The 19,379-nt window shown below is 42.7% G+C and overlaps 2 protein-coding genes across 16 annotated transcripts in view; both read right to left on the bottom strand.

Annotated features, from left to right (window-relative positions):
- Positions 1-2,106: 2,106 nt before the first annotated feature.
- On the bottom strand, positions 2,107-5,505 carry MLNR (motilin receptor). The gene is given in 6 exon segments (XM_068932642.1): positions 2,107-2,190; positions 2,193-2,281; positions 4,165-4,813; positions 4,815-4,842; positions 4,844-4,932; positions 5,494-5,505. Coding segments are annotated over 6 exon segments (951 nt in total).
- The window catches only part of FNDC3A (fibronectin type III domain containing 3A), a 123,308-nt gene continuing 109,039 nt past the window's right edge, over positions 5,111-19,379 (bottom strand). For all 15 annotated transcript variants that reach the window (XM_068929842.1, XM_068929839.1, XM_068929845.1 and 12 more), the window contains 7 exons: positions 18,379-18,492; positions 15,374-15,523; positions 15,006-15,289; positions 12,688-12,897; positions 11,150-11,316; positions 10,448-10,575; positions 5,111-7,585 (listed from right to left, as the gene is read on the bottom strand). In XM_068929842.1, the coding sequence (XP_068785943.1) occupies positions 7,271-7,585; positions 10,448-10,575; positions 11,150-11,316; positions 12,688-12,897; positions 15,006-15,289; positions 15,374-15,523; positions 18,379-18,492 (1,368 nt within the window). In that variant the 3' untranslated portion in view covers positions 5,111-7,270. The remainder of the gene's footprint in view (positions 7,586-10,447; positions 10,576-11,149; positions 11,317-12,687; positions 12,898-15,005; positions 15,290-15,373; positions 15,524-18,378; positions 18,493-19,379) is intronic.

The following is a 19,379-nucleotide window of genomic DNA, read 5'->3' as shown; positions in this document are numbered from 1 at the left end:
GGCCACTGGGAGTTTGCGGTTGGGTTTAGCACCCCAGGTCTGAAACCATGTAAAGCAATGGTTCCCTCCTCACTATGTCTCAGGAAAAAAAAGAATATCTAGCTCTTCTTAAGGGTTCAGATTTTTCTCTCTTTAATTTTTTTTGACACCAACTAGTCTCAAAGAACTTACGTGTCGTACTTTTAAAGAGGAGGTTCAGGATCGGATATACTCCTAGATTCATCTACTTCTCTGCCATCTCAAAGGCTTTAAAACCTATCAGTGCAGCATGGAGCTGTGCACTGAGCTCGGGCTTCTCTGCCTTGTCTGTGGCGTGGCATACCTCTCTGTGCAGCATGGACACGCACCAGGGATGCTGCAGCCACCTCTGCTCATGCACAGCCCTTGCTGCCCCTTGGAGAAGTGATGTTGAGACCAGCTTTGGGAGATGAGTTTCTCTGGCAGGTTAAGTAGCAACCTGCCACACATGGTCTGGATATGGCACCTTGTACAGGCATGGCCCCAGGATCTGGCTGGGTTTTCTGATGGCTGCTGTTCACATGAACTTGTGGCTAATGGGGACAGGCTGCGGGTGAGGAACATGACCCCAAACCAGCCCCTGTTGGCTTGAACGAGACCCTTGGCAGAATGATTTAGCACAAAGTATTTCTGAAAGAAAAAAAAAAGAATCCTTTCGGTGAGTCCTGACTGGAAGGAGGAAAGGGAAGAGGAGGCCGGGTCAGCCATGCCCTACGGTGAGGTGAGGAAAATGCTGGATGGTGTCCAAGGGTGGAGATAGAAATGGGAGGGATCTCGCTTCAGACAGGAGGGTGTCACACAGACGGAGCGACCTGCGGCTGAGGACAGAGCAAGCGAGAGGCAGAAAAGGGCATGTGGCTCTGAAAGCCACTGGCTTAAGAGGATTGCCTGGAAATTTGTGTGGCTCATGGAAGCACCGGGTAGGTGTCAGCCTCAACATTTAGGGTCACCGAAGGGCTCCTGCTAGAGGGCCTGCTGTGCAGGAGGCGCTGTTGGTTTGGCTCCTAGGAGTTTTACGCACACGAGGGTTACATCAGTGATCTCTGGGCAGGCTCCAGAGAGCCCCACTCACTTCACGTTTGTCCCTCTAGTGCAAGCCTGCGCCTGTCCTGTCACTGGAGATACTGAGCCCGAAGCAGAAACAAGTCATACACAGTGGCTCGTCTTGAGCCTTCAATATAGTGGGAATATTATGCTTTGCCCCCATGATAAAATACTTTAAGATCTACTGATACAAACTGCCTGAGAGATTTAATTTTATATCTGTCCCTGCAGCTTCCTGAATGCAAACTCCACCATTGCACCTAGTACCACAGAGCGCTGCGCTGAGCCTCAACGTTTCGCTCTGGTTTCCTTCTGAGCTCCAGGAAATCCCCAGCAAACCTCGACTGCAGCATTACCTGTGCCCCAGGGCATCTTGTGCATTTGAGAAGGACCTATTTCGAAGAAAAGCAAGCTTTGGCAAAGCAATGCAAAAATTGCAGCTCCTCGCCACAGTTACCTCTGCTCTCTCAGAGCAGCAGCACGCTTGCAGGCTGCAAGGTGTTCAGACTCACTGCACCTGCTCTGCTCTGCTTATATGTCTCCTGCAAGCAAATCTTACCTGTGCTATAGCTGCCACATTGAACAGGCCCTTTTGCATCCCATGCCACATGCTTTCACATATGCCACATGCCTTCCTTAAACCTGCAGCCCTCCAGGTGTCTGGCACTACATTAGTGAGAGGTTTTGGCTCCGACCACGGCTGGAAGCCTCACAGGTCAGAGATGAAATGCAGCTCTCGGGTGCAGTCCTTGACATTATGCTTGCTGGAAAATACTAGACATTATAGAGAACACATGTACAATGAACATGTAATAAGCTGAAACCACAGTTTTATGGATAATTTACTCTGGCCTTTCCGGTTGTGTTACCTTTCACGAGTTGCACGTCGTTCTCACTATTTTACAGTCCCTACTTACTAGGTTAACAAAAATACAAGTAGTTCAGAATACAGAGAATGACAAAACGCCACGAGCGCTGACAAGCGCCCACCCGTTTCTGCCCTGCCGCTGCAGGGAATACCTCGGTGGTGCCTGGGACGCAGTCTCAGAAGGTGGTCGTGTACTCCTTCCTCCTTCTCCTCCAGAAAAGCTGCAGAGCGAAGACGTTAAAGTACTGGGAGAGCAGCGGGAGATCATCCTGGTATCCTGAGTGTTTATAAATAGGATCCCGCCAACGTGGAAAGGCAACCAGCAAATTACAAAGGCCAGAACCACCATAGCTGCAGGACAAAGCAACACATGCAAGGGCTAAGAGTCAAGTTAACTTTGCAAGCATCCAGTAATCTAAATTTCACGCGGCCGATTCGGCAGGTCCTTCTAACTGGTACAAATGATGTATGGAAATAACGGCGTTAAACTGGTGGAAAGCCATGCAAATGGGAATAGCATCAAGCCCAATTATTAGTTAGCTCAAAAGAAGATAACTGGGAAAATCTTCAGCTAAACCTCAAGAGCTAAGTTAGCTGGGAAAAAAACGAAAACACCTGTAACGGCAGTGTAACGTGTGTAAGAAGATCGGTTGCAACAACAATCCCCCCCCTGCAACATCAGTAATTTCATGTATATGATAGGAAAACAGAAATCAAAATCAAAATAAGAAGAGGTGTTTCCGTGGAAGCACAGAGCAGGTCTGCTCCTCACACAGGGTTGTTCTTTATTAGGTGCGTGTTACCGAAAAAGACTGTCGAGTAAGAGCCGTTCTTTCACAAGTGGGAACCTCAGTCATCCAAGCTCTCACTGAATTTGCGCTATGGCAGCGTGGTGGTTGCTGGTGTAAAAACCTACTGCTTACTCTTTTTTTTTCGCCACTGAAATGGAGTCTCTTACACGTCTCCCCAGACAATTACTGGTGGCAACACATGCTCGACCAGGTAGATCTTTTTAGCCTGAGTCAGTACAGCTGTTCTTAGTCTTGGTCTGCGTTTTAGCCTAACACCTGTAAAAGGAATACTAACCCCAAATATTCTTGCAGTGGCAACAACAGCAGGAGCAGATGAGGAACAATTAAATGCATGTTTGGTTTAAAGGGACAACTGCGAGCTAATACATTTCTCAGCGATGGTTCCTATGGAATAAATTATTGTATCCATATTTTTAATTAGTTGTCCATTTCTGCATGTAAACAAAACAAATAATCATTTAGCGAGGATCCTTCATGTTTCTTGGAGCTTAGAAAAAAAGTCATATAACCAAAGCAAGTTAATGCTTGAAATTTGTCTCAAACACAGTGCCCCGGCTCCTCTGAGACAAGCAAGTATCAGTCCGCTCCAATGCAATCTGAAGAAATCTTGGACATGGGTGTTTGTGTTAGAAGAACCTTGTACTCACGCCAATTTAAACACTTTCCTCAAGGAAACGAGCAAAATGAATTCCCCAGCTTTTTTAATTTCTTTCCTTTGTGCTACTCCTACCCTATTTCTCGGCAGCTGATTGCATCCCTACTAAAAGAGCTCTCCCGTGTAGCCAACGAACAAAACCTTCACTGAAGGTAATTAAAAAAAAAAAAAGAGGTTAAAAAAATAATACTAGGACAATTTATTTCATGCTTATTAATGGATTTCAGTGGATCACTTCTAGGAGATCCACAAGAGACAGCTAAGAAAAATCAAACTTATTTTTCATTTTCTATAAAGAGCCTGCCCGCTGGGAGACGGCTGGAGGCTGCTGATCTAACCTTGCTTTTATGAAGTGCCGGAGGACTGAGAGCCTCGTGTTCGGTTCTGCCTGGTAAAATTAAAATCTCATTTACGCAGAAGACAATGAAGCTGCTCGACGCCTAGCGCTGCACCCGATGAAGCCTCAGCCGCAGCAGAGCGACACCGCTGCTGCTGCCCACGCTACCTCTGCCCGCAGTGGGACCGCGCGGCTCCTCCGGTTCCCCGTTCCCAAAGTGCCGTGCGGTCCCAAGATCACCGCAGGGAAGCATCGCCCAGCGGAAAGCCCTCCCGGGGGAGCAGGGAGCCTCTCGGGGGGTTTGTCGGCGGGGACGAAGCCGGGACCTGCCAGCGAGACGAGCCTGACCGTGATGGTGCCTCTTGGGGCATCTCTGTGCCGGTGGAGGTGGGACAAGCTCCCACGGTGGAGGCGGTCTGGGGGCACTCGCCCAAGATCCTGATGGTCCTTCTCCCAGAGGGCCATGTCGGGACCCTGCTCTGCCACAGCTGCCGGCCGATGCAGCCGTAGAGGACGTGGAGGCAGGCGACGGGCAGGACGAAGTAGGTGGTGGTGAACCGGAGCACGGTGCCCAGCAGCCCCGACTCCACGGCCTGCGGGGTGGGCTTGCACTCCCGGCTGAAGTCGGTCTGGTCGTCAGCCTGCTCCACGCCGACAAGGAAGAAGAAGGGCACGGCGGAGGGGAAGGCGAAGGCCCAGAGGGCACCGATGACGGCCTTGACCCGGCGCTGGGTGACCACCGCCTTGGCCTCGAGGGGGAAGCAGATGGCAAGGTAGCGCTCCACGGCAAGGGCGGTGATGCGGAGGGCGGCGCCGGAGGCCCAGCCCTCGCTGAGGTAGCGCGAGACGCGGCACCGCAGCTGCCCTAAGACCCAGGGCCACGAGCACCACAGGCAGCGCAGGTCCAGGGGCAGCCCCAGCAGGATGAGCAGGTCCGACCTGGCCACGCTGCCCGGGTAGAGGTTGGTGGCGGTCTTCAGGTCGCAGCAGGCGCGGACAACCAGCACCGTGAGGACGTTGCCGGCCACGCCGACCGCGAAGAGCCCCAGGCACGCGGTGGTGACGGGGATGAGCACCCGCCACAGGCAGCGCCGAGCACAGCCGCTCGCCACGGCCACAGCTCGCCCGCGTTGCTGTTCCCACCACCCTCCGCACCTCCCTTCCCTCCCGCTCCCCGGGGCGCCCGTCTCTTTCTCTCCTGACATGGAGGAAAGCAAAGGGGAGTTTTCTCCGAAAGGCGCGCGGCAGCTGGAGAACCTCCCTCCCTCCCGCCCCACTGCAGCCCCAACTGCACCGCCGGGCTGCTGAAACGCCCCAAACCGCCCCGAAAGGCACCTGCCCCGGCGGCCGCACCCCAACAGCCTCAACGCGCCACAAACAAAGAATGATACTTTTATTTTCCACAGATTTTAAAGATACTTTGCTACATAGTTTTATGTATTTTTCTATGAGACTATACATTTTCGTCTTCATGAAGTCCGACGTTTTTACAATTGCAAAGTGATATGTTTGGTAGTGTATCTATAACGTTTTAAAAAGTTTAGAGTTTTTTTTTTTCTTCCTTTTTCTTTTTTTTTTGGAATGTACAGTATATGAGGTAAAATTAAGATTACATTAAAAACTGTCTTCAATGCAGTAATACGCACTGAGGCTCAAATGGCAAATACACTATTAAATGACTATCAAAAATAGGAGTTCATTTGAGTTTTACTATGAAAAACATAAGTCACTGCAGATTAACTGTAGTAACAAATCTTACCATTTTAGACATTCAACCATAAGAAATCTCTGGGCTATTCCCCGCAACCGCATTTGTACTGCCAAACATGGCACTTTTAAGAAGGTTCTAGAAAACACCGGTTATCACGGTATTCTGTGGGAAGGTTTATCAGCCTATACATAAAAATGACAAATTTGAAATAAAGTGTAAACATACAGTACATTTTAAAGACAGATCATTCTTGCCACTGGGAGGCCACGTTCTTTCTCCGTTTCTTTTTTAAAACAAAACTCAGCAACATTATTCTACAGCACAGATCATTGGACGTATAAACAGTTACAATACATGCCCGCTCTAAGGTAAGAAATTCTTCAGAGATCTTCAAAGCACAAGACAGAGGTTCCTTTTTTTTTTATTATTATTAAGACTGACAGAAGTGTTTAATACCATTAAAAATGCTAAACTCAACACAACTAGGAGTCATTAATGATCCACTATCTCGTAACTCAAATAAATTAAAATCGCTAATTACAACGTGTATAACAACGCAAGTGTGATGAGACAAGAATCTTTTAAAGATAGTTTCACTACAAGCTTTGTGTCACTGGCAGTCATTGACATCTAGCAAGATGTTCAATGGGATGCTTGATAAAATTCAGTCTGGTCATGCCAGAACTCACAAATGCAAGCTCACGAAACATTGATGAGTTATGCAATTGCAAAGTGCTCTAATGCAACATTAACTACATGCAACCAACAATTTGGTACAGTATCCAGAGAGACATTACATTAAACATTAGGATCTCAAGAAAAAGCAGCTTTAAGTTTTTCTGGTGCAAATTACTACACTTTGTCTTCCGATTTGGTGCCCCAAAGGAGGAGGGGGAAAAAAAAAAAGAAAAGAAGGAAAAAAAGGCAGTGCTTGATTCTGGTGGATACAGCAAGTGAACGTTGGGGGTAAGAGCAAAAATTCGATAATGAATTTTGTCTCAGAAAAACCTATAACTAGCCAAACTCAGAGGGCACAGACATCGGTATAAACTGCATCCAATCAAAGGTCAGCTTCAGAAACAAGTTTTTTCATTTAAATAATAAATCTAAAAAGTTCTCTCACACTCTCCCTTCTATATTCATAAGAAGTTAAAGAGGCATTTTTATGAGTAAACATCAAATCCTGGGGGCAAGATAAACCACTTGTGCCATCCCCTTGTAGTCTTTCAAAAAACATCTACTTGCAGTGAAGAACTCCACATTTATCAGGTAAGAAGCTTCTTTCGCACATACTCTTCCATCCAGTTTATTATTTGCTGCCTGAGAAAAGCCCCTTCTATTTTTCATCATAATCCTGCTTCCCAAATAATTAAGACAAATGAGGAGGTAGAAATACAGCGCTAAATTGCTTTCACAGCATCAGATTAATATTGTATACAGCACAAGTTTGTTAGTGTACGTTTTAAATGCATTCTACACATTCTTCCCTGTTATGGTAGCAACCCTGAAGGTGCGGGCCAGGAAACCGTTTTTATGTTTGTGTTTACTGGTCAAACTCTTTTAATTAAACACTGCTTGCCCCATATAAAGTTTGTACTGCAAGAAGGCATATTAAAGAAAAAATTGTATTTCTGTGGCTTGCATTTTAATAACACGTGTCAGCCTACACCTACCAGTAAGCATTTTAAAGTGGCTGAAAAGGTTTGCGACAGTCCTGATGCCGGTGCTAAATGCCTGTTTTCGTAAAAGCAAGAGAACAGAATTATTTTTCGATTATGAGAAAGTAAAATGTAATGGGCAGCGTTCTAAAATAAACCTGTTTTCTTCACTTTATTACAAAGTACTGAATGATAACAGCAATCAGAATGGAAAAGATAGCAAAAAGTGCAAGGATGACAGCAGCACACACTTGGTCGCTCTGCGACCATTGTGTCCTTGTGGTTTGCACAGTGTCCTTGTTGGTGCTTGCCGGTGGTTCAGTCCTCTGAGAGATGAATAGTACAGGCGCACTGTAGGGGCCGACCAGGTCCTGATGACCTACTGTCTCTTGGCACTGTCTAATGGCACATGCACGAAAACGGTATTCACAGTTCAGCTGGAGGCCTGTGTATCGGAATGACCAGTCAGGACCTTTATAAATCTGTCAGTGAAGAAAAAAAGGATGTATTAAGTAAAAATTCCATATATACAAATGCATGCACGCATCCATCGCTATATCTTTGTTTATGGTGAAAGGTAGTGTGGAAAAGTACAATCAATCAGAAAAACGGCCAAACGGTTCTCTCTAACGCGCGCACACACACACACACACACACACGCACACACACACACACACACGCACACACACACACACACTTTCAATGCCAGATAAAAAGTCCCGGGTCTTTTAGTGACGTAGTTAACACTGCTAATTCTTTTATGACACGATGAGTACACAGCAAATAAACTCTCTCAGAAGCCCCTGGGCTAAGGTGTTTTTAGTGACCACTTAAAATGGAACTGCGGGATTTTAGGTGATTAGCTCAATATCAAACTACTTCATTAACGTCGATCAATCCAACATTTTGCTGTAGTTAAGACATTTTAAAAAGTTCTGTAATTTCTCCCAACAAACATTGCATCAAGAAACCCTCAAGGAGTCCTTTTTGTGATTCTTAATTTCAGCAGCTCCCCAGAGGCAGATAAGAGTACTTTCATCAGGGCGTTCTCCATGGGTCTCCCAATTCGCTGGCTAACAAGAGGACTCTTCTCTCAAGTTCAGTTCACAACTCTTAGCACCAAGTGCCTAATTCAGTGAAAAACAAGTGCTGGTTTCTCAAATGAATTTGTGGCCATGTTAACTGTGGTCCTTTTAGAGCCAATGAAACCCCATATGGGGACAATTTGCTGTTTGCAGGTTTTTCTGCAGGAACGGAGCTGTCACATGGGCAGCGTGGTACAAAGGTTTGACTTCTCTCCTCAAACACCTTAATTGTTTTTCATTTCGTTATCTGGATTTCTTTTATTTAATTGGCAGTAAGATACAGAACTATCAGGTCATCCAGAAGTTTTTCCTGTAACGTTGGACAATATTTCACAAGTGCAAACTACCAACTGTTCAATCAAAGCAGCAGGAAATCTGTTCTGATTTTGTTCTGCGAAGAGCTATTGCTGTGCCTAGCTGCTAAGGGGCTCGAAAAGTCCTTCTGACAGTCGGGCAGCTGAGCATTACTAGAATCTACAATCTGGAGACTCCTGGAAAAAAGATTTTCTTCATCTTGGAGACCGCTCCCGCACTGAGACATGGGCAGTTCATCGGAAGTGCAGCTTCCTTAAAATTCTGCTAATTTATATCATACATCCTATTCTAGCCACAGCTATGCCAGCCGGCATCAGGTACTAACCTCAGCTGCTTGTCCTCGATGCTTTGCCAGAAGTTAACTCTCCCCATAAATTTGCTTACTGGGGTATTTCTATGATTGCTTCCTAACTGATTTCAGTCAAAAAGAGCTTAGTTGACATAGCTCAAACAGATTAGTAACCTACTTTGTCTGAAGCATATATGGAGCAATGACATGAGCAACTCAGTTGGCAGATCAGGGAGGAGAACAGAGTTCTGTTTTGGCAGGGAAATAGCAGTAAGAAGCTTAGGGTGAATGCCCACGCTCTGCCTTAAGGACACAACTTATGTTTTGTCCACAAAGAAAGTTCTCACCATCAGGTTGAAGTGTCTGTAAGGTTGTTTCCATGGTGTCTACTTCTTGATTACTCCAATTGTAATTTTTGCAAACTGGTCTTCTCATTTTAATTTACTGTGCTAAACTGTTTCAAAGAGGCGTAAGGAATCATGCACTTCACTCACATTTGTTACACCCAGGCTTTAAGTGTAACCTTTATTTTCTTGTCCAGCTCATGGGGCAACGCACATTGCTAATGGAAGTTTGGTCTGAGTCCCTATCTAGAAGCAAGTACACTGACCACACCCTACGTGCATACTTTATGTTGCACTTACAACTTTAAAGTTACAATAAAGAGTATTTACACTGCAAGATAACAAACCTCGGGTTACCATTCATCTTGTACAGAAAAATTTAACAGATGGACATAATATATATAGTGCTACACCAGAAATTATGATTTATGAAAACATTTAAGCTCTATAATCTACCAAAGCAGAGACGACACTTACTTACTATTGGCCTATAATAAAATTATAATATCTCACAATTAATTGTGCTTCCTTTCTGAAAGGAAACCTGCTTGCTTAATAGTCTGAAACAGAGGTTACAAGCCTAATTTCATGTCAATTTTCAGGCAGTTTATAGGGAAGCTAAATTAGCACTGCACATCCTCTTTTAAACGTTGACTAATTTATAAGTTGGTATGCCAAACTGTACCTTTAGATAACCAAACCTGAAATTAAAACACTCTTTCAACTGTGCTGCCTCAGTGGTTATAACATGTCCCACTACTGAGATGGTCCTATGGTAAGAAACTAATGACTGAGCTATATTAAAAAGAGTTTCTGCACACCTGAATTTCTACACTGCTCAGGAAGGGTCTCTCCTATCAGCAGGTCTCTGTACAAAAATGCTTTTCACATGCCTTAGACACCACCAGACCTTTTAAAATATCGTTAACTGTCTTCAGACAGCTCTTAGAGCAGACTGAGCGCTCTGTTCTTTTTCTCATAAACACTGATTCTGTATCACTCAGTGGATGTTTCTTTTTTTCAGTTCTTCCCATTAGTGGACAATTGCCTCATCACTTGAGGTGTTAAGTAGTAAGCACATTTAGTAAACACCAGTAAAACCCACAGAGACCTCAACTTACCGCAGTATTTGTATTACTTAAATCTCTTCCCTCTACGGGAAAGTGTTTTTAGAAGATACTACCTCAGACTATTTAGTAACAAAAAGTTAGCACGAGTAATTAGGAACTTACTGGAACACAATCATCTTTCATTTGAATTAACTATCAAAAGTACTTAAAAGAAACACACAGTAACTTAAATGTGTCATACCTGTTTGAACTCCGAGTCTTTTCCCACCATGACCTGAAGGCAGTAGATGACTGGATCACCTTTCATGGGCTGCAAAACCTCCCATGTGATTTCACAAGTGTGATCGTTTATTCTCTCTATCCTTGGTGCTGAAGGGGGAAAAAAACCACAAAAGCAACAGCTAGCTCTGTTTTCTCTATTACTTAACACTATTCTCCAATGGCTTGTAAAAACCTAGGTGCTATTTTTGTCTCAAACACAGAAACAAAAGATTCAGATTCCAATGCGTCCTTCCTATCAAGCTCTTCTGGGACATCAATTAACAATACATAGGACTCTCTTGCTTTCATACAATTTAGGTTTCCTCCAACAGAAAGCAAGAAAAATTTGATGGTTGCAAAAGGGTAACATACACACAGAAATTAGTAGCTATGCTTAAAATGCGCTAGTAAAGTTTCCCCTCAAATTACCAGGCTGGTCAAGCTCTCCTGGGAAGCAAAGATTCTAAATACACTCCGACGCTGAAGAAGGCGTAAGACCTGCATCTCTCATTTTGAGGGGCAAACATTTAGGCTTTTGGCTGTTGCATTAAAGGAGTGTTTCCCTACCATCCCTACACCTGCGCTTTGGAAAAAGCTTAGCACTCTAAATGCTTCACAGGAATACGATAACACCACCACGACCACCAGCTTCCCCCCACCCCCCAAAAGGAGAAATCGTCACCTTTCAAGGCAGCTGGAACAGATTTGGGAGTAGTGAAAACGTATTCTTGAGAGAGGGGACCTTCACCGGCTTCATTACATGCCTGAATACAAAATTTGTATGATGTTGACTCACTGAGCCTTTGTACTTTGTACGTATGACACGGTCCTCTGTATAAGGACACAAACCTGAAAATAGAAAGAGTGGCTTAAACACAGAAAAGGGCTTCTGAAGTAGCCAGAATACTGTCTCGTTTGAAATTCCCATAATTTCCCCACATCTAATGAGAAAACCAGAAGTACTTATTTCAAAGTTAAACGATGTCTGACATTACTATAAAATAGTGAGCTCATTTTCCAGTGCTAGGCTTTTATTTCTCAGGACTCTGGAATAAAATCTCTTTCAAAGAAACAGACCGTCTCTTGGCAGCGATGATCCTAAGCGTTTTCCGAAACTCTTCTGCAGTTGAGACAAGGGGAAAGGATAGCAGTCCCCTCTCAGTAAACAGTAGCATACACTGCTTTTTCTTGCCATCTGCTCCACCAACATCTTTAGCTTTTCAATATTAGGTAGGACTAGATTTTAGCTACCTGCACCTTTGCAATTCTCCCTTACTACCCGTAAGTCAAGACACGGGCTTAACTGCTCTCCTACGTTTTTGTCACACATCGGTGTCTTGGCTGAAGCTCAGGTCTGCGCAGCAGGCCCGAGTCACAGCTGCAGGGGGGCACCAAATCCCATCTGACGGCTCTTGTAGAGCAGCCACTCGCTTTGATGTTATAATTCTGAAGCAGACTGACCTTCGCCACTCTTATTTGATTTTTGACTTTGGTAGCCCTAGGACATAGCACAAGTTTAACTCTTTCGATGGGGTTCTGTCACCTTTCACTCATTTTTTAACAATGTACCTGAAAATGACCTAGTATTTGGTAATGGCAACATATACCTTGCCAGTTAAGAGTCTCATGTCTTTTTCTCCTTGTTCAAGGCAATTTCACTTAGCAGATCTACTTTGCGCCACTGTGAGACTAAAGCTACTCTGGGTTCAGACATGGTAGGCACTGTAGCAACATTGTCTCTTTCGCTGTTTAGGCAGAGGCACTCGCTCTACTATCTCAGGCTCATGTTCTGATTTAACATGTGAGAGGGGATCATTCTGGAACAATAATTTGTACTTTAATATTAGAGTTTATTTTCCACTAGAAATAAGTCCGTGTAAAGACAGCAGGCAGCGAAGAACTCACCCCTTCCCTGTGAAGTACATAAAGTTCACAAGGACTGCTTAGACTTAATATTGGCAAAATACCTAACAAAGAAGAGAAAGAGAAGAGTGTGCCGGTACAAAAATCTAACTAAATGCCTCATATTGAGCTGTAAATAAAAAACTGTGAAGTTTCTAATCTTGCATTTTGCCCGCACAGAACACTAGAGCCCTTGCCAGAAGAGAAGATTTACATTTATTGTAACTTAAAACACGTGGAATTTTGCCCTTTGATTCTATCTTTCAAGCATCGGACCACAGCGATTCAGAGCAGATGTAAGCAATGCGGAAAGCCAACCTTCCATTTTTATCCTCCATTTGAAGGTGGTACTGGATGGAGTCAGTTAATGCTTTTGCAGTTCCCTCTCCCCACTTCAGCTTGAGAGTCTGGGAACTGTACGCAGCACACTCCAGGCGAGGTGGATCCGGAGGCAGAGGCTTTGTTTTCAGTTTTATCGTAGGGCTGAAAGGACCCGCTCCAAGAGTGTTGAGGGCTTGAATTCGTATTCTGGTATTTAAAAAGAAAGAAAATCAATTAACTGGAAAGTAGATTCTAAAAAATAACTGGCTACTTCCACCATTCACATCCAGGAGAGAAGAGCAGTAACTAAATACGTGGTACTTTCAATGATGAAGATGTTTCTTAATAGTACGCTCTGCCTGACTGTCATGAATATGCAGGAGTGCCACTGTCCTTGCCTCATTTTAAGCAGCTGACCTGGTTCAAAATAAAATATATTTCTCTCTTTGCATCTTTCACATCAGGACAAAGATGCAAAAGCCCTATCAGCTACTTCAAGAGCAGTACGCTTTCCTGACGCCGCAGGCCTCGTACCAAAATTTTTGAGGGCCAAGAACCACAGGATTTGTATTTTTCATCCTGGAGAGATGAAGGGAGGAAAGAAAACAAAAGAAAAAAAAGGCATATCCATAGCTTAGGTTATAGTATGAGGTGAGTTTAAGGAAGACTATCGTACAATTTTAAGGGCTTTTTAGAACAGAGCTGACATCAGAAAATAAAGGGCTGGTGTCCAGCCACCACTCTTAAAAAACACTGACATAACTGCTACCAGATCTCTGGGTGCCTGCAAACACAAGTCATCTTGGGTCTGCTTGGAAAGGGACAGGATAAACTAAAAGAAGGCAAAAGACAAGCGGCTGAGGTGTTTGCAGAACTCAGCCACTGTGACAGGATTCACAGATTTTTGTTTGTTTGTTTGTTTGTTTTGGGTAGTCAAACTCAACACTGGTAGTGGGTTTACAATTAAGAATCTACAAAAATGGCCAAGAAATTTATTTCTAAAAAGGAAAAGCAGGAAAAACAAATTTGAGGCTACTTTGCATACTTTACAGATCTCAAAGGCAGCCTTACAGACTAGCAAAGTGCACCTGAACTCCTTTTTGAAAGACTAAGGTTTGCTTGTTTAAAACACTATCTAGGTAATGAGAAAAAAGTAATCACAGTAATTCAATCTCTAAAATAATCAATCACGGTTTCAAAATACAGGAACATATTCAGGTTTATGAATAAATTTTTTTTTCACTACAGCAATATTTAACATTATATTAATTTATGAGTACAGAACAGGTTGATATGTGTGATTTTTGTTTTCACAAAGAAGCGATAGCTTATAAAATGTATTCTATAAAAGCACTTCTGTGAGTAAAATGCTTAAGTATCTTTGCAGTAGAAGCCTCTCATTTTTCAATTTGCTGACATAAATAGCAACAGCTCTTTAAACTGCCAGCATTATTGTTTTATAAGTATGACGTGCACAGGAATACTGCAGTCTTACATACAGCATTAAAAAAGAATGCAAAATAAATCTTTAAAATTAAGGAATCAGAAAATTACATACCCAGCTGATGTCCTAGTTATACTGAAATCAGTATGACCTTAAATTCTGATTTCAGTGACATGGACGTTTCCCTTTTCAGTTTTAACACAGAGAGCGTGTGCTTGCAACAGGAAGGTGGAGATACCTTGTAACAGGAGGTCTAGAGATAGAATTGCGGACTTTTACATTTGTATTTTTCAGTAACCTTTATGTCAAAAAAAAGGGATGATTTTGGTAAGAAGAGTTTTCAAAAGCCATTTCAAACTGACTGATAGATTTTCAAACTGACGTTCCTTCTGCTGAACATCACCCAAATAGATGGTCTTTCTGCACAAATGGCATTGCAACGTGCGATGAGCCATCTTTAGATCACAAAATCCAGTCAATTAAGACTGCTGATATGATCCCTCCTCGGAAGGATTTTTATCTTGCCAAACAGATTAGAGGTCACTTATCTATGGATCAACCAGGCCAAAATAACTTTATGAATCCGATTTTGTAATCGGAATTTGGTTAGCAAATTGATGCATGAACGAGAGAGACAACAGATCTACCACAATAAACAAACTAAAATAAATTGTTCTTGTAAGGAAAATAAAGAAACGCAACTCATCTATTGACGAAGATCATGATTGCAAAGCTTCCCTTTGGTCCACAGTTATTTACCAATACTTCTCTGAGAGTAATGCAGAGCATAAAAACTATATGTAAACAAATAAACAAAGAAACTTCTCTTGTGGAAGGAAGGGAGGCTGCCAAGCGTCTTTGCACAGCATACCTGTATGTTGTATCTGGTTGCAAACCATCTATAAAATAGCTCAGAACCTTCCCAACAGTTATTGGCTGCTTATCTCCAAAGTCTATGCTGTAGCCGAGAATTTCAGATCCATGGTCACAAGGTTTCTCCCAGCTTATAGCAAGGCATGTGGAAGGAGAATAATGTGGACTTTCCACTTCGTCTTCGCTTAGTCCCCGAAGACAAGTCACAACTGCTGGTACGGAGGCTGGAGTCATACACGCCACTACTTCACTGAAAGGGCCTGCGCCGGCAATATTCACTGCCTGCAAAAGCAAAGTAGACCATGTTTTTATGGCAGCGGCGATCCCCGTTTCTAGATTTCACTAACAATAATTTTACCTCTTTACCTGAACCCTGCAATAGTATATAGTGGCAGGCAAAAGTCCTTTCACTTCACAGTTGAGCCCAGGCCCACAGTAAGAAATCTGCATGCATCCTTCCACGCCGCCCCACTCCAGTCGATATTCTGTGACATCAGCTCCATTACTAACAGGAACCTTTAAAATGGATACAAGTAATTAGGACTTAAATTCGCTAACTAAAAATCAACCACACTCACCACATCTATGTTGTTTTTTCTACGTATCAGCACACTGTGGGTAAAATTTTTATACCGGTGTGTCAGAAAGCTGTAGAAATTCCACAGGAATTTCACCCTCTGATTTCTTCGCCGATTTCTGACGGAATACGATACAAATAAATCAGAATGCATTATTCGCCTTGAGTCACCTATAGTTTTAAATCAGTATTTGTTGTTGCAGGCTACTCTACATAAAGCAAGTAACTGATTTCCCTTGGTTAAATACAGAGGTCATCTAACTTGGGATATTTAGCTTAGGAGACTAAACAGTCAACAGAACGAGCTGACCTTTTTGAGACGATGATTTACTGGGCTAAAGTTTTCTATGGCTGGGCCTGAAGCGCAGGGCTGACAAACTTTAAAGCGCACTGGTTGCTAGCGTCTCCATCTTCCAGATTAGGGTCTCTTTCTTTGGAGCACATCACAGCTCTCTTGCATGGAAATCAGGTTGTGAGGGCAGTGGGAAGGGAAAATGGTGTGCTCTGTCTCATCTCAGGACAGAGTTGGGGGAAGCAGCTGGGACAGGCACCTGTCTGGCCAAGTAGCCTATTTTTCTTCACTGCCTTCCCTAGGATGCCAAATTTAGCCTCCCAGTTTTGGGAATTAAATGGTTTTAATACTCCCTCCGAAATAATTATCTGAGATACAATAAGTTCAGGAGTACCACAGTGTCAGACATAAGAGATGAGACTACAGAAAGATTTCAGTAGTCAATGAAAAACAAACAAAAAAACCCCCCAAAAGCCAAAAAATCTCCCAAATCAACAAAAATTCTGTTTTGTCATGTAAAAAAAACAAAAACAAAAACAAAAATGCCACTGCTGTTCTTGACTAGCTATCGTAAGACAGCAATCCCACTGAGGCACAAGATAATGAATAATCGCTCCAAAGCATTTTTCTTCCTTTCTTTTGAAAGGAAGAGAGGATTCCCTGGTTATGTCAAGATAAGTGACTGCATATAAACATCATTTGAAAGGATAACATTTGCTGCTCCTGAGCTGTGATTGATAAGGACCCTCTTTCTCTTAATTTACGATGAGGTGTAACTGTTCAAAAGAACTCTGCGTGGCTGTTGTGGAACAGTGAAGATGGAGACATCTCTCAATGTTACCACTGTTGCTCCTTTAGCTCTAGTGGAGTTTACCTTACCTGAAGCAGGGGTATGGATGACGTTAAATTGGAGGGTTTGATATGCTGCAGGGTATGGCTGCCAGGTGGATTTCAACAAGTGGGAGCTGACAGAAACCTCATGAAGTTCAACTAAGGGAAAGGCAAATGAGAGGTCCTGTACCTGGGATGGAATAACCCCATGCAACAGTACAGGTGGGGGACGGACTGGCTGGGGAGCAGCTTCACCAAAAAGAAGCTTGGGGGTCCTGATGGACAAGCTGAACATGTCAGCAAATGTGTCCTTGACGAAGGCTGGTTATATACTAGGCTGTAGTAGCCAATGTGCAGCAAGAACACTACAAGCAGTAATGATTATCCTCTCCTTAGCACTTGTGAGATTGCATCTAAAAAATCTACAACCGGTTTTGGGCTCCCCACTGCAAGAACAGCATTGACATACTGGAGCGAGTCTAGTGGAGGGCTATCAAGATGGCTTGGGGACTGCGACACATGATATATGAGAGGGAGAGAACTGGGTTCATTCGATCTTAAGATAAGAAGGCTAAGGGGAGATCTTACTGTTGCCTTAAACTACTTATTGGGAGGGCACAGAGAAGACAGTGTCAGATTCTTCGTGGAGTTGCACAGCGATAGGACAAGAGGCAACAGTCTCAACATGCAGTATAAAGGATATTTGGACTGGATGTGAAAGAAAAAAAAAAAAAAAAAAAATTCTACAGCGTGAGACAGTTTGCCCACTGAAGCCCTGGACTCTCCATCCCTGGAGAGGGACAGAACTCAACTGGACACAGCCCTCAGTAACCTGATCTAAATTCGAAATTAGCCCTGCTTTTGAACAGGGCGTTGAACTAGATGACATCCAGAGGTTCAATCCTACCTTAATCACCCTGTGACTCCATAAAGTAGCGATCTAAAACTGGTCAAATTAATCCTACCAAAATATCCTAAGAAATTTTTTCAAAAGGGTTTGCCTTTTAGGCAATTAAAGAGAGCCCTTCTGACACACCCACTACGAAATACTGAACTCTACCTTCCAGATAAAATGTTTTCATCTGTTCTTCGCATGGTTCTGTAATTCACGTGCCTCACTCCATCTCAAGCAATTAAAAAAAGCTGTGTGCAAACAATATTTCCAGATAGAATCCTCCTTTCTACAAGCTTAATTTTTATCTACCGCATTCTTTTCAAATCAGATAACTAAATGCTACAGGTTTATAGGAAGTCTGTTAGGCTTTTGCTACATTATTACTAATGTAATTACACAAAATCAAATCAGCTTATAAAAAACAGCAAGTGTACAATAGTGCACTATATTATGTGGATGTAGTTACTGTAAAGAAACATGATTACACCAGAGAAAAACTTTAAGAAGGGCCTACGTCACTCAGAAAAACAGTGCAGCAGTTGTGGAAAACTCTAAAACAAAAGAAGAGAGTAAGAATTCAAATATCTGCAGATTACTGAGTTACAGTTGACATATATTGGTATGGTTTATAAACCTCTAAGGGCTCACCTCAACAATATTGGATAATCAGGTAAGCATGTTTAAAAAATGTGATTAAAATACAGTCATAAGCTTTTGAAGTCAGATTTAACTTAAAAGACAATCCTTTTAAGATAGGGATGACACCGCATTCTTACCTCCCAAGACACCTGGGCACATGCAGCAGATCTGCATGCCACTTGAGGGGGTTTGCACTGATCTGGTGGTCCAGGTGCTGTAGTAATTTCACATTTTTCTGAATAAGGTCCAAACTATTAAAAAGGAAGTTCATGTAATTAACTTTTAAAATCAGAATTTTTACTTTTTAAATAACAACTTGCCACAGTAGGAGCACGCAATAGCCTGAAACTTTGCATTACTTGCTTACAAAATAGATCTTTGTAAATTGTGGATTCAGGATTTATTTCAGTATTTGACTGTTCTTCAGAATAACTGCAAGACTCTTCCTTATGGCAAATGCAATCAGAATAAATCTGATATTCTGAACTCTACGGCAAAACAGGAAAGTGCTCTCCAAATCCTTCTTTCAAAGCTACATGAAGGCTACACCACAGTGACAGAGAACAGTTTGCAACTTTATCTTAATCTAAATGAAATCAAGGATTTAAAAAATACTAGAGGTAAAAACTAGTCTTTTGGGGGTTAGAGGTTAGGTCAGTGCTTTAAAGCGTTAAGCTGCAAACCTCTCCATAAAAACTGTCACGATCAGCTGACAACGTTTATCAAGCGAACGTTATTAAACAAATGCAAGCTCTCCTGCCTTGGTCTTTAAATCACGACTTTGGTAACATAAATAAAGCTTGTTCTATAGAAAAAGGTGGTCTAAAAACATTTAACACTCCAACATGAGAATATATTCTTATACCTGACAAAACATGTATTCAGAAATTAAAAAAAATAATAGAAGAAAGTCAGAAAACACTCATTATTTTGTTCTAGAAAGCTTACATCTAAAAAAAAAAAAAAAGGCGGCCAACAGTTTACAAAGCTTTACATAGGAAAGTTTTCTATCTTACTTCACATAAGAATATTGAAGTTGCAATAATGCTTTGATAAAACTCTTAGTATTTCCTAACCTTTTCCCCATGTCATTATTCAGATACAGTTAGCTGTATTCTCTTCTCTTCATCTAAAAAGC

Source organism: Struthio camelus, chromosome 1 (genome assembly GCF_040807025.1).
Source record: "Struthio camelus isolate bStrCam1 chromosome 1, bStrCam1.hap1, whole genome shotgun sequence".
NCBI classification, from domain to species: domain Eukaryota; kingdom Metazoa; phylum Chordata; class Aves; order Struthioniformes; family Struthionidae; genus Struthio; species Struthio camelus.
This window is presented reverse-complemented; position numbering and strand designations above follow the sequence as displayed.